This window comes from Chiroxiphia lanceolata, chromosome 18 (genome assembly GCF_009829145.1).
Source record: "Chiroxiphia lanceolata isolate bChiLan1 chromosome 18, bChiLan1.pri, whole genome shotgun sequence".
Classification (NCBI taxonomy): domain Eukaryota; kingdom Metazoa; phylum Chordata; class Aves; order Passeriformes; family Pipridae; genus Chiroxiphia; species Chiroxiphia lanceolata.
In genome coordinates, this window is record NC_045654.1 from 1,333,214 (window position 1) to 1,361,137 (window position 27,924).

A 27,924-nucleotide genomic window follows, 5' to 3' on the forward strand; every position below is an offset into this window, starting at 1 on the left:
AATCATGGAATCATTAAGCTTGGAAAGACCTCCAAGATCAGGAAGTCTAACCTCATGCTCACTAATCCCTATCCTGCAGTTCACCTGTTTTTTGAACACCTCCAGGGATGGTGATTCCACCACTGCCATGGGCAGTCTGTGCCCAGGCTTTACAACTCTTTCAGGGAAGAAATCTTTCCTAATATCCATCCTGAACCTCCCCTAGCACAACCTGAGGCCATTTCATAGAATCACTGAATCATTTAGGATGGAAAAGACCTCCAAGATCACCAAGTCCAACCTGTGTCCCATCCCCACCTTGTCACCCAGCCAGAGCACCTCCAGTCATTCCTTGGACATGTTCAGGGATGGGGACTCCACCACCTCCCTGGGCAGCCCCTTCCAATGCCTGACCACCCTTTCCATGAAGAAATTCCTCCTGATCTCCAACCTGAACCTTCCCTGGTGCAGCTTGAGGCCATTTCATAGAATCAAAGAATCACTGATATTGGAAAAGACTTCCAAGATCATCGAGTCCAACCCGTGACCCATCACCACCTTGTCAACTGGACCAGAGCACCCAGTCGTTCCTTGAACACCTCCAGGGAGGGGGACTCCACCAGCTTCTCCTTGTCCTTGCCTGTCACTAACTGCTGGGAGGGGAGTGCTGGGAAGTCTCTGTGTGAGGAGAGGCTGGCTGTCTGGCTGTCCTTCAAGGGGGGACACCCCCAGGCCCCTCACCTGCTCGCAGAGGGAGCGGAAGCCGAGCTCCTCCAGCCGGTCGAGCTCGTAGGTCTCCCCCAGCAGGGGGTTGAAGGGCTTGGCTGTGCGGTGGACAGTGGTGGAGTAGGAGGACACGGAGAAGGCGGCGACGAAGCACATCTGCTCCGTGGAGCTCTCGCACTTGACCGCCTTGTCCAGCAGCTCGTGGTACTCCAGGTCCTCCGTGAGCCGCTGCAGCATCGACAGCGGCTCGTTGAAGTTCACCTGGAGGGGAAGGAGTCGGGTTAGGGAAGCGGGAGAGACACCCAGGAGGCATCACCAGACCCTAAATAAAGGCAGGGAACATGTGCTCTGCTCCCTGAACAGTGCCACGGGAGCACCAAGGCTTTGAAGTCCCCAGCTGAGGTGTGGGGCAGCCCCATGGGATAACCAGGGATCATCCCAGGCATCAATGTGACCCCCAAAATGAGTCTCAGCAGCTCCCTGCTGCCTCCCAGCCACCATCCCACCAGCCACAGCAACACGGGACAGGGATGTGCTGCTCCCCAGCTTGTCCTCACCACCTCCTGGTAAAGCCATCCCTGTGCCAGGCTGACCCAGCTGCTCAGAAAACCTGGAAAAGCCCCATTTTGGGGTCTCCCTGCTCCAGGGACTATCATGACAGCACCCTTATTTTTTGCTCTAAAAATATTGAATTTAAAAAATAATTGAAAGAAAGATGGAGCCTCAGAAGGTCTTCTGCCTCAAATCCACAGGAAATTCATTTTTTAAATTCAGTTCAGAATAAAAAAATACATTTTAGAAGGAGCAGATGGCTGAAGGATGGGAGAACCACTTCTGTAAGCCAAGTTAAATATTTCATGGTAAAGAAAACAAACTCCAGATTCCAGGATTTAGCTGTTTTTAGGTTTTCCACTCAGGGAAGTGGCAGGGATCTTACAGCATCCAAAAAAAGAGAGCTGTGCAGAAAGAGCAGCATCAGATCCACAGAAAGAGCAAATTATTTGGGATAACTCCGGGGAGGGATGCAGGGAACAAAGCTGGCAGCTCCATCCTCAGCACCATTCAAGCAACGGGGAAGCAAAATTCTTCCATGGGGGAGGAAGATGAACCCACCCAAATCCCAAATCCTCACCACTCTTTTCCTCCTTTTCAGTGCTGCAGGTTTGTACATCAGAGGAAAAATTAAGGAGCTGTTTGCACAAGGGGTTTGTCAGTCCATCACATCCCCCGGGAAGGAGATGGATCACAGAACAACTCAAGAGCATCTCAGAAATAGTCCTAATTCATCGGGACTGCAGGTGAGGCCCATGGAATGAGAAATCCCATCACTCAGAGAGCACAATGGATTCACTGATGGTTTGTGCTATAAGTAACCACATTTCCAAACTGAATTCCCCAAGTTGCCTCCCTCCTCCTCCTCCTTTCCCACAGTGTCAGCTCCAAAGCCCTCCCTTGGCAGCTCCATCTGGATCCATGGAGCTGCCAAACTCTCCTGCACCTCTCCATGGACCATGGAAAGGATTTCAGTGGCTGTTGGAAGGAGGTTAAATTGCCCTGTTGCCCACAGGCTGCTTGTTCTTGGGGTGAGTCTCACAAAGGACTGCCCATATGTGGCTGAGTTTGTGGGGTGTGTCCTATTTATTGTCATGGAACCATGGAATGGTCCGGATTGGAAGGGACCTTAAAGCTCATCCTGTTCCACCCCCTGCCATGGGCAGGGACACCTCCCACTAGCCCAGGTTGCTCCAAGCCCCGTCCAACCTGGCCTTGGACACTTCCAGGGATTCAGGGGCAGCCACAGCTTCTCTGGGCAACCTGGGCCAGGGCCTCCCCACCCTCACAGGGAACAATTCCTTCCCAGTATCCAATCTAACCCTGCCCTCTTTCCTACTGCCCTCAGGTTTGGACTTCAGCAGCTCCTGGGATGATTTGATTGATAGGGAAGGTACAAGTTTCCTCTCTCCATGCACCAGCAGCTGCTGGGATTTCACATCCTGAACTTATTCCTGTGCCCATCACACTTGATCTGCTGCTGCTGCAGAAACACGCCCGGCTGGGCTGGGCTGGAAACAGCACCAGGAAGAGCCAGCTCAGCACTCTCCCCCAGAGCTTGGAGCTCTCACTCAGGCTCTGCCTTAGGAAGAGACAAAACACAACCAATTCAGCATCCAAGCCCCTGGAATGTGTTCCTTCATCTTTGCCCAGCAAAGGATGGATCATGAATACGATTCCAGGGCTACGGATCACCCTTTGCTGGGTTAATTCCACTCCAGCCAGCACAATAACCCCCAGGCACCCCAGAGGTTTCCAGCTCTCCCAAGCTTGCCAGGCCATCATGATTTCTGGGGAGATGGCACCCAGTCCCACCCATGCTGCTCACTGGTGCTGAGCTGCTGAGAACAGGCAGGCTGAGAAGGGCTGGTCTGCTCTGACAAAACAGGGCTGCGGTTTTGGGGAGTTTGGTGTGGCAGCATTTAGCTGAGGCACAGTTATTTATCTGCAAGAATTAAACACACACCCCACTTGCTCTCTGCGCAGCCAGAGGGGCTCCTCCCGACAGACCCCCCCCAGTAAAGCCTCTCTGACCATCACAGGGAGCCTTCGCCCCCAGGACTGAGCCCAGCAGCACCAAAAATCACCCCCGGCACCTCCTTCACTAAAAAGCTGCTCCTTTTAAGGAAAACAAGGCACTCTGGGTCCCTGGGGTGCAACCCAGCCCTGCTGTGGTCAGTGTAGGTGGGACTGAGCCCCAAGTGTCCTGTCCCCAGGAATTACATCACCAGAAGGTGCCTTCTTCATGAATCCTCAGGGATTCACAGTGTCCTGGGGCTCTCCATGACTCTGTAACAGCTGGATTTGCACAGGACTCGTGGGCAATGTTCCCTCTGCTCCAGCTCACCCTGGAACAAGGACACACTGGAGTGAGTCCAGAGGAGGCCCCGGAGATGCTGCCAGGGCTGGAGCCCCTCTGCTCTGGAGCCAGGCTGGGAGAGCTGGGGGGGTTCACCTGGACAAGAGAAGGCTCCAGGGAGAGCTGAGAGCCCCTTGCAGGGACTAAAGGGGCTCCAGGAGAGCTGGAGAGGGACTGGGGACAAGGGATGGAGGGACAGGACACAGGGAATGGCTTCCCACTGCCAGAGGGCAGGGATAGATGGGATATTAGGAAGGAATTCCTCCCTGTGAGGGTGGGGAGGCCCTGGCACAGGTTGCCCAGAGAAGCTGTGGCTGCCCCTGGATCCCTGCAAGTGTCCAAGGCCAGGTTGGACGGGGCTTGGAGCAACCTGGGCTAGTGGGAGGTGTCCCTGCCCATGGCAGGGGGTGGGACTGGATGATCTATAAGGTCCCTTCCAACCCAAACCATTCCCTGATTCTATGATAAGAATGAGGTGGTTTCAGAGGGTTTTGCCAGTGCAAAATCCAGTCCCCTGGGACACAGTTGCCATTTGGTGACATGCTCCTGTCCCACTCAGGGCTGCTGTGCTACCACAGCACCCAGCAGGACCATCCAGAGCTGTAATCCAAATCCTTTGGACAGCCAGGAGTTGTGCCCAAACTAAACCCTCTGTGCCAGCCCTGGGTGCCAGGGACACACTGACTTACAGGCATGGGGATCTTAGAGAGCTCTTTGCCAATGCAGTTCTTCATGATGCTCCAGAGGTTAAGGCTGTAGTTGGGTTTGTCGGGAATGCGAGTCCGTCTCCTTTTCTTCGGCAGGAGATCCTTGCACATGGACTCATTGTAGCTGCTTTGATTTGAGCTCTCAAAGACCTGTGGAAGCAACAGAAGAAACACAGGTTTGAGCTGGACATGACCCAACCTGATCCAGCACCTCCCAGGAGCAGCAACCACAGCTCAGGAGACACTGCGTGCACTTGTGCTGGGGAGCATCGCTGGAAGTCTCTTCTCCAGGGAAATATGGGTACAATTGTCCCCCAATACCCTCCCACTTCCCTTAGGAAAGTATTTAGGATGCTGGTGGGAGACTGTTGACATCTGTCCCCCAGCCATGGCTCATGGAGCAACCACCAGAGAGCACATGTGATTCCGATGGAAAGTCCCTCCCCAACCAAGTCCTCTCCTGCTCCTCTCCCTGGTTTAATCCCACCAGGACCATCCCTCCTGCTCTGCCAGCCCAACTCACACTGTCCTCCAGGTTCCAGTCCTCGGGGTGGCCCTCGCTGGCCCCGCTCAGGTTACTGCCCGAACGCCTGCAGGGGGGAAACACCAGCTGGTGAACAGGGCAAAGGGCAGAGGAGGAGACAGGAGAGATGGGGTTGGTGCAGCATCACCCAGAGCATCTCCCTGCAACACCCCAGGGTGCTGCTGGGATGGAAACAGGGTGACAGAGGCCATGCACAGGTGCTGGGAGGGGATCCTCAGGAAAGGATGTTCAGGAGGGGATGCTCAGGAGGGGATGCTCAGGAGGGGATGCTCAGGAGGGGATGCTCGGCTGCAGAGACTCTGCTTTTGCCACCAAGCCCAGTGATGTGACTGTGGGTCAATAGGTACCTCCAGCCCAGATGCCCAGGGAGGAGTAAGAGCAGGTGACACAGCTGAAGAACAGGGTTAGATGGGATATTGGGAAGGAATCCTTCCCTGTAAGGGTGGTGAGGCCCTGGCACAGGTTGCCCAGAGAAGCTGTGGCTGCCCCTGGATCCCTGCAAGTGTCCAAGGCCAGGTTGGACGGGGCTTGGAGCAACCTGGGCTAGTGGGAGGTGTCCCTGCCCATGGCAGGAGGTGGAGCAAAATAAGCTCTAAGGTCCCTTACAGATTAAACTATTCCATGATTCTGTTAAGGCAAGGAGCTCCCTGCCTCTGCCGTGCTCCGAGGGATCTCCCTCCAGGTCCCTGCTCCCATCAGCTGCTGGGGCAGAAGACTCCACTTTCCCCCAGCACAGCTTGACACCTGCCCTTCCTCACCTTCCTCACTATAGCTGGGGCCATCCTCAGCCTCACTGGCTCCAGGAATGCAGGAGCAGCCAGACAGGGAGCCCTGGGCAGAGGCTGGGATGAGTTTGGGAGGAGTTTTCTGAGAGACTTGCCCACAGAGTGATCCCGTGGGAGGGGATGCTGCCCTCAGGCCTGAGCCAGATGTCAGGCAAACCTGCCCTCCCCACTCTCCCAGCGCTCCCAGCAGGGCTGGGGGCTCATACCTGTGGTGTTTGGGGTCGGCAGTTACAGTGATAAAAGCTGGTGCATCCTCCATGGCATCGAAATACTCCGTCTCCTCATCTTCATCACTGGCCTCTCCCTTTGCAGGCTGCACACTCCCTGTGGGCACACGGGCTGTGAGACACTCAGGTGCTGCTGCTCCCCTTCAGAACCCACCGAGTAGGGTCTGTCCCCAGAGCCCCCCTTCCCCCCGTGTCCCCTCCACACCGGCTCCCGTTAGAGCATGGTCCCCTCCTCTCCATCCCACTCCACAACGGCAGGATTCCATACCAATTTCCAGCTCCTAAAAGCAAGGATGTGCCCTGCTCCCCAACCCAGGCACGCAAGGCTCCCCTGCCATGCTCGGGAGCACCCCCAGAAATGCCCCCGAGCTGCCCGGGGCTGACACAGGGCGTGACTCACACACCCAACCGCGTCTGATGCGGCTCCGCTCCAGCACCGCCCCGTCCGCCGGGAAATCCGGCTGGGAGCAGAGCAGGAAAAAACAGTCACGTGTTTCAGGTGATGCTCGGGGAGATTTCCCAGCCCTTGGGTTTTCCAGCCCTGCATTTGTAAACATTTCTCTGCTGCGGTGGGAGAGATCGATGGCTGCGACATCGGGAGCAGACACTGGTGGAGTCCCTGCAGCTCCCCTGCTCCTGCCCCGCCCGAGGGATTCAGCAACTCCTTTCCCACATCACTCCAGCACTCTCCGGAGGAGCAGGGTCACCACCTCAGCAGGGTTTGTGCCTGTCCCTGCAGCCATTTCCATCCTGCCCTCCCCAGCTGTGCCACAGAATCGTTCAGGCTGGAAAACCCCCCTGAGACCATCGAGTCCAACCATCCCCCAGCACTGCCAAGGTCACCACTGACCGTGTTCCCAAGTGCCACATCCACACGGCTCTGAAATCCCTCCAGGGACGGGGACTCCTCCACTGCTCTGGGCAGCCTGTTCCAATGCCTGACAACCCTTTCTATGGAAGTGTTCCCTAATGTCCAACCTAGAGCTCCCCTGGCACAACTTGAGGCCACAGAGGAGTGAGGACAGCGCCCGGCACCACCATCACCCCCCAGCTGCTGCTGCTCTCTCCCTTGGCTCTCATATCCTTTAAAAATAAGACATGGCACTATTTGCAGTTTGTGTAGCTGTAACTAATGCTTCCCTCGGGGAAGGGCATTTGTCAGGAATCTGCAAAGCTGTTGGATCTTACTGCAAACAAGCCCCTGGCTGCTCCACTGCCACCCCACGCAGTCAACTTGGCAGTGCCAGGGCACCGTGGCCACCCTCCAGCACCCAGAAATGTGCCCACCGGTGAGGGCCAAAGCTCCCAAAATAGTCTGGAACAGCGTGAGTGAGCTGGGGACACAGCCCTCTCCCGCATCTGTATCTTGGGGACATCCAAGTCCTCGAGCAAGGACGATTAGGAATAATTATGGCCTAATGGGATCCGTTTAGAAAAGCACCACGGGGATACAGAGCCTTGGGCTCGCTGGGAGCAGCCCAGCGGGAATCCCGCGGTCCCTCCCGGCCCGGGGGTCCCTCCCGGCCCGGCGCTCACCCTTGGCGGTGCTGGAGATGCTGGTGGTGGGCGCGGCCAGGCCGGGGGCGCCGCGGCAGGCGCGCTCCAAGCTGTTGTGCTGCTTGGCTAACTGCTCGATGGTCTCCTCCAGCCGGATCCGCTGCTCCCGCTCATGCTGCAGCAGCCGCTGCCATTTCCGGCTGTGGCTCTCGGCTAAGTCCAGGAAATCGCGGCAGGCCTGGGGAGGAAGGGACAGAGGGACGGGTCAGCCCCCGGCACAGCCCTGGGTGCTGGGCGGTGTCACACAGTGACCCGAGAGCTGGTTCCACAATAACCCCTCCTCCTCTGCACAATTCCCAAATCCACGGGGCCCAGGACAGCTCAACTCCAACCATCCAAACCTGGACCACCTCCAAGGAGATGGCGGCAACACGGACAACTGCCCTGAGTCCATGGAGACTCCATGGTGTCCCATCCCCGTGGCAGCCTGTCCCTGTCCCCATCCCTGACCCCGCTATGGTCCCCAGGAGCCCAGGCTGGGCTCTCACAAACCTCAGCCAAGCCTTGAAACCTCAAGCAGCCACATACATCCCCAATCCAGCAAATGAGGAGAAGCTGGATGGGACAGTGGTCCCTGGGGTGACAGCCATGGAAAGGAGAGGATCACAGAATCATGGAATGGTCTGGGTTAGAGGGGACTTTAAAGATCACCTCATTCCATCCCCATGCCATGGGCAGGGACACCTTCCAGTAGATCATGTTGCCCAACCTGGCCTTGGGATGGGGTAGCCACAGCTGCTCTGGGGCTGCTCCAGCTGGGAGCCAGCAACCACTGTGCTCCAAGAAGGCAGAGAGGGAGGATGCCCAACTCCTCCCTGGAGCTGTACAGCCCAGGACACAGCACAGGGCCTGGCCCCTGCAACACGTCCACCATGGCCAAAGGCCTCCATCCCCTCCCCAACGGGCTCTGGGGACCCCCCCAGCCATGGGGACACCCACAGACACAGTGTGCACAGGGAAGGAGGGCTCAGGGGATGCTCCAAGACACAAAGCACCAGGCAGGGGACAGTTGGGACACCATCACCCAGCCCTGGGAGCGCCAGACTCCCGGCAGGAGATTTCCTGGAGCAGGATGTCCACCCAGGGCCGGAATGCTGCTGGCTGTCCCACACTGCCTAATCCCAGACAATGGTCTGACAGGACAGAGCCAGCCCTCACAGCTCTATTTTTAGGTTACTTTCCATCCTGGATGGAACCCCGAGTCCCTCTTCCTTTGCCATCCGTCCCATGTGCAGCTGAGCACAGAGGCAGGGCTGCTCCTCCTCCCTCCCCCAAATCTCTGCAAGGTAGGACACACTAAACTCCTTCTCTACATTTAAAATATGATTTTTAGGGAAATTCTCCAGGAGTTTGGAGGCAGAGAAATTATTTTGCTTGCAGGCAAATTAACTGTGCTTGAGCTGCAGCTGCCTCCAACTCATCAGCATACCAAGGTAGGTCCTCTGGATAAATGCTGGCTGAAAAACTCAAAACTACTTAAAAGGGCTAAAACCAGAGACTTTGGGATGTCTGACAGACTTCCAGCCATCCCCAGGACTCAGCTGTCTTCTGTTTCCAGTTATTTGGATTCCACATATGATTTATTCAGCTCTTGGCAGGTTACTCCGAATTTGGGCTGCAGGTGGCACCTGAGTGTCGAGGCATCTCCTCATCAAGTAACAGGTTCAGGGCTTCAGCTTCCATGACCCGACCTGATTTACCACGACTTGTCCAAGAAAAGCTCCAAATCATCAGTTCTTCATCAAACCTTTCCTTTGGATAGGAGCAAGATTTGAGTCTCATCCAGGGAAAGAATTTTTTGCACTGATAACATCAGAAATGATGATGACAAAGCATTAGGTTTTCATGCTTTAGGGGAAGAAGTACAAAGCAGAGGGAATGAATATCCCACCACCAGAAAGAAGAATGCAGGGGGTGGGCACATGTGGCTTCGGTGACATCCTGAACGTTGCCATGTCCCCCATGGGAGCTCAGCACTGTCCCCAGCTCACCTCGAGGAGCCCCAGGACCTGTCCCAGGTCATGGGAAGAGGCGGGAACCAAACTCAGATCAGATAAACAAACAACTAACAGAGTGAGTTTGAGTCTGTTCTTTGAAAAAATAAAATAAAATCAGTATAACCCATCACATTTGTGAGGTTTTGCTTCACATACACCTGTAACCTGGAAGGACCTGACCCTACGTCTCTGTTCCCTCCATCCTCCCTTTGCTGCTTCTCCAATTGCAGGCACAGAGGGGGCAGGGTCCTGTCCCCAAAAACTCCTTGCTGTGCTCCCATCCCACATGTGTTCAACACTGGGGGCGGTTCTGGGCCCCTCAGACAAGAGAGACACTGAGGGGCTGGAGCGTGTGCAGGGAAGGGAACGGAGCTGGGAAGGGGCTGGAGCAGCAGGAGCAGCTGAGGGAGCTGGGGGGGCTCAGCCTGGAGCAAAGGAGGCTCAGGGGGGACCTTCTGGCTCTGCAACCCCCTGACAGAAGGGGGGAGCTGGGGGGGGTCGGGCTCTGCTCCCAGGGAACAAGGGACAGGAGGAGAGGGAACGGCCTCCAGCTGTGCTGGGGAGGGTCAGGTTGGATATTGGGAAAATTCCTTCATGGAAAGGGTTGTCCAGCCCTGGCACAGCTGCCCAGGGAAAGGGTGGAGTTTAAATGCTGAAGGGATTTCAAAGCCATGTGGATGTGGTACTTGGGGACATGGTCAGTGGTGGCCCTGGCAGTGCTGGTTGGACTCGATGGTCTCAGAGGGCCAGACCAGACCCCACATTCTCAGGATGCTTCGCACCGAGTTTTCACCTCACTCTCTGGAAACAACTCAGCTCCTCTCCCCACCTCAAGAAGTCCCGTTGGCAGCCACCCCTGGCCCCAAAGCCCATGGGGGCCCTGCCCTGGTGCCTCACACTGCAGCCTCTGGCAGTTCAAACCCTGAGCTGGCCGCTCCTTCTTCCATCCCACCGACGTGCTGCGCTAAGAGGATCCAACAAGGGCAAGTAATGGGATAGTGACTGTGATGTTCCCAGCCCAGCAAAGCTCATTATGTGCTCCAAAGGTCCCTCTCCGCAGGCAGAGGGCACAGGAATGCCCATTTTGGCACAGAGGGTGGGAATTGCCTCCAGCTCAGGGGCTGAGCGCTTTAAAACGATGCGCTGGGAGATGACCTGTAATTATCCTACTGCAATTAACCACGGCTTGGAAGGTGTACTGGGGAATTAGGGGGAAAGGAGGTAATTACAGAGGAGCCACGGGAGTGGGCTGGGAGCTGGAGAGGAGAAATTGTTCCATAAATTGATGGGAATCAACGCCCTAATGAAAAATCACAGCAGGTCACCCCTCAGACCATCCCGTCCCAAGGCATCCAAGCTTCACAGAGGATCCATGGTGTATCCCAAAGGGAAAACTGCACTGACAAGCTTCGTTTACAGCCATATAAAAAATCCAAGTGATGGAGCATGTTTGTCAGCATTGCAGAGCATGGGGATGTTTTGGGAAGATTACTGGGCCCAGATCCCACTGGAGGCTGCAGTACCTCCACAGAGCAGGTCAGGACGATGCACGTCCCACACAGAATCCCACAACTTGTGTCTATGTGGATTTAGGAACCAGTTGGGGTATGTACAGGGTTTATTCTGTTTTTGAAAGACTGTCAGGCCCTCTCTCTGCAGCCTCTTCCTCTGCAATTCAGACATTGGTTTGATCCAAATCCAGATCAAAGGATCCAGATCCACCCAGGCAAGGATCACGTTTGCTCCTTGGGAGACAAGTGATGCGAAGGGTGGCAGCAGGAGAACATCCTGCAAGAGGGATTCCCTCAAGCCCAGCCCACCTCTGCCAGCAGCAGCCAAGCAAATTAATGTTATTAATTTGGATTTGTACTCCCTAGAGCCAGACAGCACAGAATTCCACAGCGATGTTCACCAGAGGTGGGGGCAGCACCAAACAGGGCTCAGGAGGTATCTTTTCAGTCTCTGCTGACTGACTCAATCCTGAGCCCAGATAAACCCCAGAGCCTGGTGTGGAGCAGGGGCAGCACCAGCCCACGAGCTCCCTGGGGCTGCAGAGCTCAGGGGTGAGTAGCTCAGACAGGAGTATCCCAGCTCATCCCTCATTCCCATTCATTAATCCCCCAGGCTCCCTGTTCCAAAGGTACAAACCATCCCAGCCACTGAGCAGGAGCAACACCTTGAAATCCAGCTTATAAAATTCTCAGAGTCGTGGCTAAATTTAGTTCCAGCAGAAGCTGCTCAGGCTTGTAAGACACAGACACAAATCCATGCCAGGCTGGCACAGGGACACAGGACACTGGGAAGAGGCTCCTTGAGGAATCTCTTCCAAAGGACAGGGCAGTGCCCAGCTGCAGGATGAAGGCACAGGAAAAGTGATTCCCCAACAAGCTGCAAGGCTGGGATGCCGAGGCCACGTGCACCTGAAGGTACAGCCTGGGTAGGTCCTGCCCTCCCCAGAGCTCTCCCAGGACCTCTCCAGTGAGCGGAGAGGAGGGACGGGCAGAGGGTGTTGTGCCCATCCCCACATGCACCCCATTCCACCAGGAGATCGGCTTTCTCCTTCACAGGAGGGGACGACGGAGGTGACACAACATGACTTGGATTTGCCCCAGGGCCAGAGCTGATGAAATCCCAAAGTCCCAAAGGCTGCTCCGTTTCAGCATCATGACAGCGCAGTCAGGGTTGGAGAACAGTGGCCAAGTTGGTAGGTCACCAGTGACCAGAGATAAGAGCAAGCTCCATCCATCTGCTGTTCCAGGTCCCAGGGCCATCCATCTGCTGTTCCAGGTCCCAGGGAATCCCAGAGTTCCCTGTAGCCAGGTAGCAGGAGGGACAGAGGTGGTTTCTCCTCCTCTCCGTGGCTGGACCAAGCTCTTGTGGCAGGTCCTAATCCAGCACTGAACAGTGGAGCTGTAAATCACTGCCAAGACAAGGAGGCACAGCCAAGGTGGCAAAAAGAGCATGTTTTCATGGAAAAATATCATCAAGGTTCCTGCAAATTCCCATAGAGTAAGAGAAAAGGTGCCATCAAGACCCTGCTGGGGAGCAGGAGGTGAGAGACAGCGCCAACAGCTCCGTGGTCTGTTCCGTGCCCAGGAGCTGCTGCCACCAGGGGCACATTTAGCACCTTTCACTTATTTGTCACGGCAAATAGACCCAATTTCACAGCTTGTTGCAGGCTAATGGGAATGTCCTTAACAGCCTGGGGATTATTTATGCAGAGGAAAATGAACTGGAGGTCACCACTGTCCTGCTGAGGTAATGGTGTCACACACCCGAGGGATCTGCCTCCTCATGCAGCCAACAGTCAAAATCAGATGTAAGGCACAAAGAGATGAGGTTAATTAGCTTGAAAGGGCAAATGATCGCAGCGAGGCCTGCCAGACATCATAAAATCATGGAATGGTTTGGGTTGGAAGGGACCTTAAAGCTCAGCTTATTCCACCCCCTGCCATGGGCAGGGACATCTTCCACTAGCCCAGGTTGCTCCAAGCCCCATCCAACCTGGCCTTGGACACTTGCAGGGATCCAGGGGCAGCCACAGCTTCTCTGGACAACCTGTGCCAGGGCCTCCCCACCCTCACAGGGAAGGATTTCTGCCCAGGGGTTGAACCACAGGAACGAAAACCTCTGGGACAGCCCCAGCAAGGCTGATCGTTTCACCACCTCCAATGCAATGCCGATGGATTCTGAGGGCAATCCCACCTGCCCCCAGCATCCCAGAGGAATAGCCCCACAAATCTAACCTTTAGGGAGGAAAAACCCTACCAGGGAAGTGCCTGCTGCTGTGGAAGCAACATCTCCTGCTCCTCAACCTTGGGACAAGGAGCACTTCATTGCCCAGGAGTGACACGGGAGGAGGCGATGCCAGATGCGTTCAATCATCTCTTGTTCATCAGTGAATTATCCAGCAGCAGCATCGCTCCACTCATCAGGGACAGAGCGTGGTGCTGTGTCTGCTGCCTGGAGATAAGTGCTCCCTTCCTTCCTGGAGTCATCAAACCCTGGGACACAGCTGGCTGCTGCTGCTGCAAAACAGCCTCCCGAGGGAAGGGCGATTTCGGAGCCTCTGTTTAGATCTCAACACTCACACTGTGTCAGCCATAAAAATCAGAGAATCACAGAACCATGGAATGGTTTGGGTGGGAAGGGACCTTAAAGCTCATCCCATTCCACCTCCTGCCATGGGCAGGGACACCTTCCATTAGACCAGGTTGCTCCAAGTTTATCCAACCTGGCCTTGACAATTCCAGGGATGGGGCAGGAGCTGTTCGGTGAGAATCACAGAGCATTTGCACCCAGAGAGGGTTAATTTGTCCTTCCTTCCCCCCCAAAATACTCTGAGCAGTGAGAAAAAGGGGAAATACAAGGATGGAGCCAGCCTGAATCTGAAATCATCCCGCACAGACAGTCAGATGGCAAGGAGACGTGGTTTGGAGCGCGGTCATCTGCTCCACAGCCATGGTCCCCACAGCCCAAGGCCAGGCTGCTGGTCACCACCAGGAGCACATCAACACAGACTGCTTAAATAACAGCAAATCTGTCCCAAATCCTTGGAGTGACCCTCAGCCAGCTCAGGAGCATCCAGGCTCTGAAGCCTGGATGTCTGAAGCACATTCAGGGACACTGGGAACTGCTTCTCCCCAGGCAGGGCTGGTGGGGAGAGCTGGGCTGAGCCTCACCACGTCATGACACCCCAAAAAACCAAGGTGACCTTGCATAAAAACCTGTGAGGGCAGCAAGTGCAGCTTCAACACCGGAAATCATCCCACTTCATTTGCATCCAGGGAAAATGGGTACTACAGAAATGCAGAGACATGGAAAAAACCCTTAGTGCCCCAACAAGACAACAGAGCAGAGGCTCCAGCCCACCTTGCTCAGTGCCAGTGTGTCACTGTCAGATGCTCAGCCAGACCCCCAGCACCTGAACAAGGTGCTCCCAAAATCCCTGATTGTCCCATTCCAGGTGGTACCTTGTGCCCTAGAAGTGCCTGCTTCCCTTTGGCAACTGGGAGTTCCCTGAGAGCCACAGAATGTACTGAGTTGGAAGGGACCCACAAGGATCATCCAGTCCAACTCTTGGCCCTGCACAGACACCACACCCTGTCCCTCAGAGCGTTGTCCAAACCCTCCTGGAGCTCTGGCAACCTTGGGGCTGTGCCCACTGCCCTGGGGAGCCTGGGCAGTGCCCAACCAGCCTGTGGGGAAGAACCTTTTCCTGAGATCCAACCTGAGCCTGACCTGACACAGCTCCAGCCATTCCCTGGATCCTGTCACTGGTCACAGAGAGCAGAGATCAGAGAATCAGAGATATCCAAGATGAAGATGTCCGAGATGGAGACATCCACACTTCTCTGGAAGCCGGATCTGGTCTCCTGGTTGTCCCTCGGGGCATTTCACCACCCTACCCTGTTATTTTGGGCCATGTGCCTAAACACCACGTGGTGTTCCCCACCACGAGGCTGGCTCAGCACCACTGACCCAGCCAGAGCCCCCTGCCCAGGGCTTCCTTGGAGTCTAGCTCATCCCAAATCAGGAGCTCATCCCAAAGCAGGAGCTCATTCCAAAGCAGGAGCCGGACAGGGCTGGCACAGCAGCCAGACCCCGCCTCCAGCGCCGTGTAATCCACCCCATGCAATAAAGGCAGGATTAGTGGGAAGCAGTGGCAAATCCACTGCCTGGCTGTGCTAAGAGCCTCTAATCCCAACCCCACGCAGCCTCCATGGAGTCCAGAGTCACCGCGTGCTCGGCACAACAGGACACGTTCAGTGTGGCTCTGGGACACGGAATGAGCCAACGCTGCCCACGGGCTGTGACCAAGGTGATGCCAGCCTGGAGCTGTGGCAGGGAAAGGATCAGAGTCTGTTTTTTGCGGGAAAAACAACTAAGGAATTTGCTGGATACTCCAGAGTGCTGTGAGTACCGACCCTTCCACCCTCACTGAGCAGCACCCAGAGGCCTCTGCTGGCCGTGCCAGAGGGTGTGCAGGGACACCGAGTGTGACAAGGACATGCTGGGACCAGTACAGAAGATACATTGGGGACTGAGACTGTGCTGGGCCCTCCTGCTGCAGCGTGGCCACCCCAGAGCTGTGCCCTTGCAGGGCTTCCCTGTTCTCCTCTGGCCACGAGCACATCTCAGGCTTGTCCTGCTGAAGCTCACACTGCCTGGACAGCAGTGGGGCCTCTCCACTGCCACCTCTGCCAAAACTCCTCTTCCTGGGAAGCTCCTAGCACCGGCTTTTCCTCCACAGGGAGGTACCTCCAGGCAGCTGCTGCAGATTTTTCCCTCCTCTTCACTTGCCCAAACCCCCAAACCCACCCCAGGAGTGGGGAGACCCTCCCAGGGTCTGCAGAGCAGCTCCACCCCAAGGAGAGCAGCCGGGCTTCGCTTCCAGGTACCCGGAGCCCTGATCCCAGCACCTCCCTCATCCCCTGATGGAGCAGATTCCAGGCTGGAGGAGCATCTGTCCAAGTGCTCGGCAGCAGGAGCAGCTGGCACTGCCTGCGGGTACCTCCGACCCTGGGACCTGGAGGGAGCTGCCTCGGATCCTACCTCGGTCTCAGCCTCGTGTGAGGCCTCTGCAAACCTCCCCACAGTACAGGCAGCTGCAAGAGCAGCTCACCTGGCAGCAGCCCCCCTCGATCCTGCTCATCTCCCAGTGCCATAACTTCTTCCTGGGTAAATCCAGGGAAGAGCAGTGCTGCCATTTCAGTGCCTCCTCCTTCAACAGGCACTGGAAGAAGGAGCTGAAGTGAAACATCAACCCAGGGAAGAGGTGAATACAATCCTTGTGACACCAGGGGCAGCACCCCAGAGGAATTAACCCACCTCTCCATGGCCCTATCCTGCCCTAAGGAGTCAACAAGCTCCAGGCAGGGATGAGGATCCCAGGAGGGAGGAATGGGCAGGGCTCACCTGGGCTGGTAATGCCCTGCTGGGCTGTCTCCTGGCTCAACAGAGCTGCTGATCAACACGAGGCACTGCTGACAGTGCAATGCCCACGCTGAGCCCACCAACACACAGCCCTGCTGACCCAGCAGCCTGGGAAAACACTCCCAACTCTCCTCTGAAGCCACAGTGGAAAAGTTATCGCTCTCAGCTAAAAAAAACCAGGAGAGCAGAGCTGGGAGAGGCACCATCCAGTGCTGGGGACAAACCTGCCCCCCATCTTCTCACATGAGGTTCCAAGGGAGCCTCAGGACAGTCCCAAGTCTCCCAAGGGTCAGATGGACACAAGGAGAAGGAGAAGGAGGAGGGGGAGGAAAGGTGAGAAGCCCCAAGGCACAGTGAGCAGCAGCAGCAGCCAAAAGCCCCATCCAGCACAGAGGCCCCACGGACATACACAAGGCCTGAGCACCCAGAGCCTGCAATGACCCAGCTGGGAGGACTCAGCAACCACGGGGAATGAGGAGGAGGAGGAGGGGAGTGGGAGGAAGGCACTGCCTGTCTGAATAGATCTGATCAGAGATACTCACACACCTCTAAATTCAAAAAGCAATCCAGGATGCTCCAGGGAAAGGTACAACAGCTCCAAGAGCAGGGACTGGGCTCGTTTCTGTGTCCCTACTGCCCTGGTCCCACCCAGGCAGGGACAGACCCCGGGGTGACACTTGTCACCCTCCCCCCGTCCCCCCAGTAGCAGCAAAGCACCCACCAGTTATTCCCTGGTCAGCGCAGCACATCCACAGCAGGAACACGCAGGACACACGGAGCCCTGGCTCCAGTGCTCTCATCCAAGGGGGATTAGGGCTGGGACAGGGATTTAATCCCAGGGCCGGGGCTTTTCTGGGTCGGTGACATGGTTTGCAACGCGCTGATTAGTGCACGTGTCGTTAGCGCAGCCCGGATAATTAACACAGGCTGTGCCAGGCGGGACCAGCTCCTCCCGCGCCATCCCCTGCACCGGGCACGGGGGACAAGCCCGGCCCCTGCGCGGGGCAGCTCCGATTCTGGGCAGCACAGCAGCTGCCCGAGGGTGGCTGGGGGCAATCCCTGCCCTAAGGAGGCAAATCCAGGGGTGAAGGATGGAGTTTGCTCACCGCAGTGCTGGAATTAACCCCTGGTTATAAGGATGCACAGGGTGGAGAGCTCCTCCAGCCCACTGGCCGTCCTGGGGTGAGCTGGGAGCAGCCCAGCAGGATGCTGCTCCCTCCCTGGAGCACTGTGGGGGTGGAGGAGATCAGGTCCATCGTCCTGCCTGTGCCATGATGGGTTTGAGGACCCCGAGGGATGGCATCACATTCCATCCATGTCGGGAACCGGCTCTGCACGGGACACAGCCACGTGTGCATCACCCCGGTCCCACGGTCACCCTGGGCAGGAGATCCCAGATCCGTTCCCCCCCAGCTTTAAGCAGTTTTCCAAAGCAGACATGGAAACACACGGGGCTTATAAACCATCAGAACTCACACACCAGGCTGGAGGCTGCGCTGGGAACCCGAGGTAGCTCAGAGCAGGTGCTCAGCATCATCTGGTTTGATATGGAACAAATTGGGGAGTACGGATTAATCACAGCAGCATTCCCAGTGGGCAGAGGGGGCTCAGTGCTCCACAGGACAGCAGAGAAGATGGGACATAAGGAGGCAGAGGAGCAGCTCTGAGGAACACATCTTGTGCACAGGCAGCTCCAGCACAGACACTCCAAATAAACCGACTCCACAGGGCAGATGCCACTCAAAGTCTCCAGGAGCCCAGCTTGGCTGCAGGGAGAGGTTGGCAGCTCCTTGGAGCACTGGCACGTGGCACAGGACCACCCATAACTGCTGCTGAGCCAGAGCACAGCCCTGGAGGGATCCACAGGGAGAAATCCTGCTGGGGCTGGAGGATGAAGCCTCTGGGATGCTGCTGGATGACCCAGAGAGGCTTAAACCCACAGCCCATGGCCCTTCCCCAGAGGAGGAGCAGCACATGCTGTTCTGTTTCACTCTGGTTCCAGCCCTGTGGAAAGGACACTCAAAAGCCCTCCCAGCAGGTTTGGAGGCTGAAGGGTGCTCTGTGCTGGTGTCTCAGGTGCTGGTGCTCCAGACAGGTTCATTCCCATGGGAAAGGAGAACCTGGGAAGGGGATCAGTCTGCCTCAAAGGGGTGTTGGCATCCTGGGCAGGACAGACTGGGGTGGCCACCAGTGCCTCCCAAGGGCAGGTGAGTCCTTCATATCCCCAGGACTGCCTGCTCCAGGCAGCCCAAGGGTCCCTCCTCCCCAAATCCTGGCAGAGCAGCACCTCCCACCCAGCACAGCACCCCTGCCCCGGCCACCTCTCACCCCTCCTTGTCTGGGCCTGGCAGTGCCTTCCTCTACCTCTGCTCCTCCAAAACCTCAAGGAAAACACAAACTAACCCAGGGATGACACAGGCAAGCCCAACCATTCTGCTCTCCATGCTCACATTCCTCGAGGAAGCACAAACCCAGCCAGCAGCAGAGCACAGCAGTCACACACTCGCAGTTCAGCCGCCTCCGAGCTCCGCCGTAGCTTCCCCATTCCCATTAAAAACCTATTTCCAGCACCACCCACAGCCCTGTGAGCTCTTCCCGACGCCCAAACTGGCTTCCTCAGTGCATCCACACATCCCTCCTGCCTGCTGCTGAATTATGAGAGGGAGCTTTCCCTGCTCCTTGGACGAGTGCACTCAACTCAGCACCGCGCTCTGGCTCTGGCTCCGGGCCTCTCATTATCCCGTTAATTTGTTGCTTCCTATTTTCACCCCACTCCTCCCCCGTGGCACATCGTGACTTGTCTTTCCATGTCTGCTCCCAGCTCTGCTGACACGGGGCTCCTTGGTCCCGGGGAGCCCGGACTGTTCCCGGTGAGATTCCAAGCAGGGATGGGAGCAGAGCCAGCGAGTGGCACATGGAGCTCTGGCCTTAAATTTCAGCCCTGCAAGAGCAGGTTTGAAATGCTCACCTGGAACACAAGGGTCCGGCATGTCCCGCTCTGCCTCTGCCCAAACCTTCCTCCATCCTCCCAGCATCGCCTGCCCAGGGGATGCTCCCAAGCTCCGTAAGGAGAAGCACCAGGAGCGGGCTGTGGTAGCTCCCAGAGCACACAGAGGGGTCACCTTCGCAGCAGAGCTCTTGCATTTCCAGATATATTTATTTATTTCCTCCTGCTCGCTGCGCTCCCCGCGGCTCCGGGACATTTACATAATCGGATCAGAGGCGGCTGGACGGAAACTGCACATGCCGGCCCCGGAGCACCCATCCCTCCCTCCCAGGAGCACCTATCCCTTCCCTGGAGCACCCATTCCTTCACCAGGGCACCCATCCCTCCCTCCCAGGAGCACCTATCCCTTCCCAGGAGCACCCATTCCTTCACCAGAGCACCCATCCCTTTCTTCCCCAAGCACCCATCCCTTCCCTGGAGCATCTATCTCTTCCCAGGAGTACCTATCCTTTCTTCCCTGGAGCACTCATCCCTTCCCTGCTGCAACTATTCCTTCCCCAGAAGCATTCCCCATCCCTTCTTCCCAGGAGCATCCATTCCTTCCCCAGGAGCACTCATTTCTTCACCGGAGCACCCACCCTTTCCTCCCTGAGCACCCATCCCTTCTCTGGAGCGTGCATCTCTTCCCAGGAGCATCCATCTCTTCCCAGGAGTACTCACCCCTTCTCCAGAACATCCATGTCTTCTCCAGAGCACCCATACCTTCACCAGAGCACCTATCCCTTCCTTGGAGCACCTATCCCTTCCCGGGAGCATTCATTCTTTCTTCTCCAAAGCACACATCCCATCTTCCCTGGAGTATCTATCCTTTCCCTGGAGCACTTACCCCTTCCCCAGTGCATCCATTCTTTCCCCTGGGCACCCATCCCTTCAGCAGAGCACCCATCTCTTCCCCAGCACATCCATCCCTTCCCAGGAGCACCCATCCCTTCTCCAGAGAACCCATCCCTTCTGCTCACAGCCTCAGCACCGAACCTCACGGATCCCCATCCACTTCCATGAGATGGATCCCTGAGGTCTGGTGCTGCAGCTGGGGCAGAGCATGGACACGGAGCATCCACGTGCCAGCACCAGCTGCTGGCTGGGATCTCTATGGGGAAAACCTGGTGAGCAAGGACAGTTTAATTGCTCCTGGAAGGAACTACTGGCCTGTCTAAAGCACCCTGTGCTCCCATGGGATACGTGCTCCTTAGAAGCCTAGGGGGATGGAGCTGGGCAGGAGCACGGGGTATTTTCACCAGGCTCTCCATGTGCTTTCCTGGAGCCAAGTTTCATGCTCAATACAGAAAATTTCAGGACCTTTGCATTGCACAGAGCTCCCCCCACCCCATGAGGTACTCCCTGACAGCTCCAAAAGGCACCAACCCACGCTAAAAGGATAAATCAAGGCACAGAACGGGATCCATGGAAAAGGTGACAGCGTGGCCGGGAGCACCAGCTCACCCTGATGGGGGGTCAGGCTGGTCCCACCCCCTGTCCTGCTCGCCCCCCTCCTGCCTCTCTAATCCACCCCACAAAAGCATTGCTGCTTCCTGGGGGTCTGTGTCCCCCCTGCCCACAGCTCCAGCACCTCCTCCCAAAACAACAGAGAGCTGGGAGAGCAACAACCACCCCCTGGAGCTGCCACTGCTCCTTCCAGTCTTGCTTCTTCCACAGCTCAGCCTTTCCCTCAGGCATCTCCTCAGGATGCCCAGCCATGAGCTGAAGTACCAAAGGACGCTGTTGGAAATGGATCCACGTGAGAACATGCCCTGCCACCCCCCAGCCCCTCTTACCTGCTTGGAATTTTGGACAACCCACGTTTCTGCTGTTTCTCTGCTATTTCCCACCCTCCAGACAAGCCTCCTCCAAGCATTTATCACATCGCAACCACCACAACCTCCTCCTCTTCCTCCTCCTCCTCTCTGGGCTGGACATAGCAAATCTTGCTCTGCTCATCCCTTCCCAAAGGCTGCTGGAGAAATCCTCTCTCCAACAATTCCCTGCCCACATTCCATTGCAGTTCTGCCTCCTGACAGCGCCCAGGGTCTGTCGGCACCTCCCACCATGATGCCAACCCCAAAAACTTCCACAAACTCTCCGTTTGTGGCACCCTCAAACTGCTTCAAAACACAAGACACTGCCTCAGGAAGCCCTTTGCTCCCAGAGCTACAAAACCCTGCAAGTGGGAATGGGGAGGATGCTGAAACCACGGGGCTCCAAGTGCCCTCCAGCTCTGCTGGGGATTACTGTTATTTTTTAAGCCCACATCAAACATCACCCAATCTCCTTCTGCTCAGGGCTGGGACAGCACAGCCACAGCACTGCTCCATTCACAATTCCCTGAGCTCTGCCTTCATACATTATTCCAAGTCTGTGAAGCTTTGGGATTGGTTTTTTATTCATTCCTTTGAATATTTTATTCAGTTTTGCAGTCTCCCAGAGCTCCCCAGGGAAAACCAGGCTACCCAGGAAGGGCTGTGTCACTGCAATGGAGGCAGGTCCACACCCCAAATACAAGCTGTCTCCAAAAACCATGTAGAAAGCACCGTGAGGCTGCACAGGGCAGGGAGCAGAGGCAGCGCCAGAACACGTTTCCCAGCCTCCAACAATCTGGCTGGGAGAGCACAGCTGGCACGAGACCCTGAGGGGGTTAAATCCTGTGGCCGTGTGGAACACGAGCAGCTTCATGGAAGCAATGAGGATGTGAGTGATGTGGGATGTGGGTCTCAATCTGCAGCAGGCAACAATTGCTGTGCCAGTCCGAAATCCCCCCCCGGAACAGCAGAAAGTCCCTCAGCATTCCCAGCCTCTGCACTTCCCAGCTTTACATCCAAAATGACCTCTTTGGAGCAGCCCCCCCAGAGAGCACGGTGTAAGGACATAGCAGACCTGTGTTTCCTGGGGGGTGCTCCATGTGTCCGTGCCCACTTCCCAGCTGCATCTTCCCAGCTTCCCATCCCCGAGCCGGCACCGAGCCCCGGCCGTGCCCGAGCCCCGCGGTAACACAAACTGACCCACAGAACAGAAACACGGGGAGAAACAGGGATGGAGGAGGAGGAGGAGGAGGAGAGAGGAGGGGAGGAGGAGGAGAGCACTCACGTTGATCATAGCATTGGAGGTGATGCGGAAGAGCGTGGCGCGCTCGTTCACTGCCTTGATCTTCTCCCCGCTCTCGGCCGGCAGGCGCAGGTTCTCCAGCTCGCTGAGCGAGCGCTGCAGGGCCGCGCCGTGCTTGGCGATCAGGTCATTGCAGGTGCTCAGGTCCTCCAGTTTACTCGACAGGGTCTTCAGGGGGCCGTGCAGCTCGCTCTTGTCTGACTGCGAGGCGGGCTCCTCGTCACCCGAGTCATCTGCGAAGGGAGGGACGGGGAAAAAATAGTTTCCATGGTTACCCCTGGACCGAGCTAACCCGTCATCGACACGGGCAGGGACCTCCTGCCTTCTCCCAGGGACCTCCTGCCTCCTCCCAGGGACCTCCTGCCTCCTCCTCCTCCCCTGCAGCTCTGCCGGGGCCACCACAGCCCCCTGGAGCAGAGTTGGTGTGGGGGAGCAACGTGGGACATCACACAGGGCCCCAGGAGGCATCAGTGGGGTCCTGTGGCTGCCACCAGGATCTGGATCAGGTTTGAGTGATGGGGGTGGCACGTGCTGGTGCCACCACGCACCAAAATCCCTTTTCTGTGCACACCAGAATGGATCTACCCTGCACTGGGACCAAACCCCACGAGGGCACTGCAAGTTCTGCTCTGGGCAGGGTAAAGAGTTTCACCCAAGGGAAAGATCACAAAGACACCAAGGAGAGTTACAGCTGTTACCCAAAACCACCACCACGTCCTCAGAGGGCAGAAAACTCCACAATCAGCATCTCAGCTACAGCACAAATGGTTATTCCTGCAACTCCAGAACACTGGGGTGACTTAAAACCAGGAAACAAACCCAGACCTATGCAGTGGGTGGAACACGGCACTTCTGATCGCTCCAGAGCTTCCCTGGGCACACAGAACCATCCAAAGCAAACACAGAGAGTGAGAGTGGAGCAGGTGCTGCACAGGGTCTGTGCCCCATCCTTATGCTCAAAGTTTAGCCAAGGGTTCTCCAGGCGCTCCCAAAACCCACTAAGGCAGCGGAGAGGGGAGCAGCCCCTTCCTGTCCCCTCCCTCCATCATCTGTTTCTGGATTTTGGAGAGAAAGGAACAGCAATACATGGCTGCACCTTCTCTGCCAGGTCTGGGGGTGCCAAGGGGGGTGAGGAAATTCCCTGAGTCAGCCAGGCATGGAGCTCAGGAATGGCTCCCGTTTACAGGAGGGGCAGCACATCCCCTTTCTGGGCTACAAGGAAAGGAGGAAACCCGTGATTCTCTGGCAGGTGGGTGTTTGGTTTCTATTCCTGACTCATTGATAAGAGCTTTGGAAATGCTGTGGATACTGAGAGGGATGTTCAGGCATCACTCAGGCTGAATCACAGCTAAGGAAAGGAGAGGAAGAGATCCTTCCATTCCTGCGTTCCAAAGGCAAGAGCTGGAGTGATCTGAATAATGTAACAGGACCATTAACCTGGAGAGGAAGCAGGAGCAGAGCTGCACCAGGGCTCGTGGTATCAGAACAGATGTGATGGGATAGGGAGGCCCAGCCCAGGGACAAGGCTGATCCTCCACAGCGGGATCGACCCTGCTGTCCAAGGACAAGAAAGGGAGAAGAAAACTGCCCAGAGAAGCTGTGGCTGCCCCATCCCTGGAAGTGACCAAGGCCAAGCTGAACAGGGCTTGGAGCAACCTGGGACAGTGGAAGGTGTCCCTGCCCATGGCAAGGGGTGGAACAAGATGAGCTTTAAGGTCCTTTCCAACCCAAACCATTCTGGTATTCTGGGATTCTACGAAAAACAGAGGGAACAGAGCACGGAGCAAACCATGAGCAGCTCATGAAGCACCAGGGCAGCATTTCCCAATGTCACCATTTGGTCCATCTGCAATCCAGCCTGGAGCATCCACAGCTCAGAGCTCTGACAAGCACGAGAAGCAGCTGTTGGAGCCAGGAGAGAAAGCGGCCACCAAGGACAAAGGACAATCAGAGTACCCAGGGGAAGCAGCCAAGAGCTTCCCAAGGAAGGCGAGCTGCCAGCTGAGGTGTTGGGAGCAGGACCAGCTCCCACTGACAGCCTGGGGAGCTGCTGAGCTTGGACAGGGGGAACAGCCCCACTCCCAGGGACAGGACCAGCGTTTTGGGAACAGCACCAGGGAAGTGTCCAGCACAGGTGGAAGTGACAGGCAGGGGAAGGGGAATGGGAACAGGCAGAATTCAAAGGGCTCCATCCCAGGAGGGTGCACAGAGGCCCCACAGCCATGGCACAGGCTCACACCACGGGAACCTTGTACAGGCCAACTCCAAAAGATCTGGCAAGAAAATCAAAGCCACTTTTCCACCAATACAGACAGTAACCAAAACCTCCCCAAGGTTCACTTTCTGCTTCAAATGTTCCAAGTATTCCCACGGTGCCTTTCACCCTGGGGCACGCAAAGGCACTGGGTCCCTGGCAAAGTGTACACATTCCCTGGGCTTTGAATACTGTCTTTGTACCTGTCCTGAGCTGGTGCATCCAAGGACACACCACACCCTGCAGAGTCTCCTCACTGGGAGGGGGACACAGGGCTGCTCCTGCTGCTCCAAGCTGTGTCCCTGGGGCTTTCCAGGGCAGTCCCAGGCAGAGGTTCACAGAATCATAGAATCATAGAATCACAGAATCATAGAATCATAGAATCACAGAATCATAGAATCATAGAATCAGCCAGGTTGGAAGGGACCTCCGAGATCATCAAGTCCAACCCTTGATCCAACCCTGCTGTGGTTCCCAGCCCATGGCACTGATGCCACATCCAGTCTTGTCTTAAAAACCTCCAGGGACGGAGAATCCACCACTTCCCTGGGCAGCCCATTCCAATGGCTGATCACTCTCTCTGGAAAGAAATTCTTTCTAATCTCCAACCTAAACCTCCCCTGGCACAGCTGAAGACTGAGCCCTCTTGTCTTGCTGAGAGTTGCCTGGGAGAAGAGACCAACCCCCCCCTGGCTCCCCCCTCCTGTCAGGGAGTTGCAGAGAGTGAGGAGGTCTCCCCTGAGCCTCCTCTTCTCCAGGCTGAACAGCCCCAGCTCCCTCAGCCTCTCCTCACAGCACTTGTGCTCCAGTCCCTTCCCCAGCCTCGTTGCTCTTCTCTGGACCTGCTCCAGCCCCTCAATGTCCTTCCTGAGCTGAGGGGCCCAGAACTGGACACAGCACTCCAGGGGTGGCCTCACCAGTGCTGAGTACAGGGGAAGAATCACTTCCTTGGACCTGTTGGTCACACTGTTCCTGATACAGGCCAGGATCCATTGGCCTTCTTGGCCACCTGGGCACACTCTGGCTCATGTACAGCTCCTGTCAATTTAAACTCCCAGGTCCCTTCCTGCCTGGCTGCTCTCCAGCCACTCTGTCCCCAGCCTGTAGCACTGCATGGGGTTGTTGTGGCCAACCCAGTACAGGCTATGCTGAGTTGGAAGGGACCCACAAGGATCATCCAGTCCAACCCTGGCCCTGCACAGGCCCAGCCCCAAGAGTCACCCCCTGTGCCCCAGAGCATCATCCAAACCCTCCTGGAGCTCTGGTAGCCTTGGGGTTGTGCCCACTGCCCTGGGGAGCCTGGGCAGTGCCCAACCAGCCTGTGGGGGAAGAACCTTTTCCTCTGGCCTTACACAAAATGCCTCCCCAAAGTCCTGGCTCCTGTGGGCTCTTGGTGCTCTGTACTTTCTGGAGCAAAGCCTGGATCACTTTGCCCAGGTGCAATCCATGACCAGGGATTTTTCACAGAATCACAGAATATCCTGAGCTGGAAGGGACCCACAAGGATCATCAGTCCAACTCCAGGCCCTGCAACAGACACCCCAACAATCCCACCCTGTCCCTCAGAGCATTGTCCAAACCCTCCTGGAGCTCTGGCAGCCTTGGGGCTGTGCCCACTGCCCTGGGGAGCCTGGGCAGTGCCCATCATTAAAACACTCTGACACAGGGATGGCACAGCACGGGCACGGACGGGCTCCCTCCCTTGCCAGGACATTATTTCCTGCCCATTGATCGAGGCTGTGGGAACAAGCCCTGCCCGAGTGCTCAGCTCGAGGCAGGAACACAGTGTGTCCCAATTTTTTATCACTGTGCAGAATTATATAAATGCCTCAAAGCCCAGGAAAAGGGGGGAAGGAACCTGGGTCAGCCCCTGGCAGCCACGACACTGCTCGTTCCAGTTGAGTGGGCTGAGCTGAACATCCCCACGAGCTCCTGCTGCCCCAAAGCCACTGCTGTGGGCATGTCAGGATCCTGGCTGGGTGGGCAGCAGGATCCCACCTTCCTCCTCCTGCCTGGGCAATTAGAATCACAGAATCATGGAGTGATTTGGGCTGAAAGGGACATTAAAGCTCATCCCATTCCACCCCCCTGCCATGGGCAGGGACACCTTCCACCAGACCAGGTTGCTCTAAGTCCCATCCAACGTGGCCTTGGACACTTCCAGGGTGTGGAGGAATGGGGTGTCAGCCCCTTGCTGAGGGTGCAGGAGATCCCCAGAACAGGCTCTTCCTCCATACCAACAGCCCCTGTGCTGAGGATCAATTCATAATATGAATAAATATACTTATATAAAAATATCTATAAAATATCTCAAGCAATGTAATTTGCTGCAATTATCTCAAATCAAAGCACGGGAAGAAGGAAATTCAATGTCACAGCTACAGTTAAATCAGCACCCAAAGCTCCTCCTGCCATCCCCCCAAGGTGGAGCACCGACACCAGCTCTGAAGATGGGTTTCCATCATTTTCCTGGGAGCTCGAGGGAAAACTGGTCAAATCCCAAATCCATAGAAACACAAACCCTTCTGTCTCCTCCAGCAGCAGCCTCTCAGCTCTGCATCGTTTGGGTCCAGCAGCCCCGAGGGGAGGAGCCCTGCTCCCACCACAGCACCTCCACCAGCTCTCCACCAGGACAACCAGTGCAACAGGAACATTCCTGCTGGTCCCTGTGACACAGCACAGGACAAGCTTGTCTGGGGGCTGACATCCCTTCCTTCCCCATCTGGTGGTGGATGGTCCCCAGGAAAGCTGCTCTGCATCACGTGAAAGTCAGAAAAATCCTCCAAGATCATCCTTTGACCAACCTTTGCATATGACACAACAAGTCCTGCAGTTACAGCTGAAGATTATCCATGGAGGGCTGGAGGAGAGAGCAGCAGAAATATTTATCCTTATTGCTCAGGATGAGGGATTCACTCATCCAGAAAGGTGGAAGAGCCACAAGCCTCTGCCTGGAGGTCTTCGCTTGGAGCCCGGCCAAACGCCTCAGCACTGGGGATCCTGACCTTATTCCAGCCTTTGTATCAGCTCAGCCAGGGAAAAAATTATTTGGCTTTGCTAAGGCTGGGAAAACACCCTGAAGGTCAGGAAATACCCACACAGAGAAAGGGAGAGAGAGTCTGTCCAGGGCTCCTCATTCGAGGACAGACCACAGAGGATTTGCAGGAGCAAAACTGCAACAGGCCCAGCAAAGGC

The 27,924-nt window shown here is 56.3% G+C and overlaps 1 protein-coding gene across 3 annotated transcripts in view; it reads right to left on the reverse strand.

Annotated features, from left to right (window-relative positions):
- OSBP2 (oxysterol binding protein 2) overlaps positions 1–27,924 on the reverse strand; it is a 105,400-nt gene that overhangs the window by 9,333 nt on the left and 68,143 nt on the right. For all 3 annotated transcript variants that reach the window (XM_032705975.1, XM_032705973.1, XM_032705976.1), the window contains 6 exons: positions 22,458–22,708; positions 7,416–7,614; positions 5,859–5,976; positions 4,847–4,913; positions 4,306–4,473; positions 721–966 (listed from right to left, as the gene is read on the reverse strand). In XM_032705975.1, the coding sequence (XP_032561866.1) occupies positions 721–966; positions 4,306–4,473; positions 4,847–4,913; positions 5,859–5,976; positions 7,416–7,614; positions 22,458–22,708 (1,049 nt within the window). The remainder of the gene's footprint in view (positions 1–720; positions 967–4,305; positions 4,474–4,846; positions 4,914–5,858; positions 5,977–7,415; positions 7,615–22,457; positions 22,709–27,924) is intronic.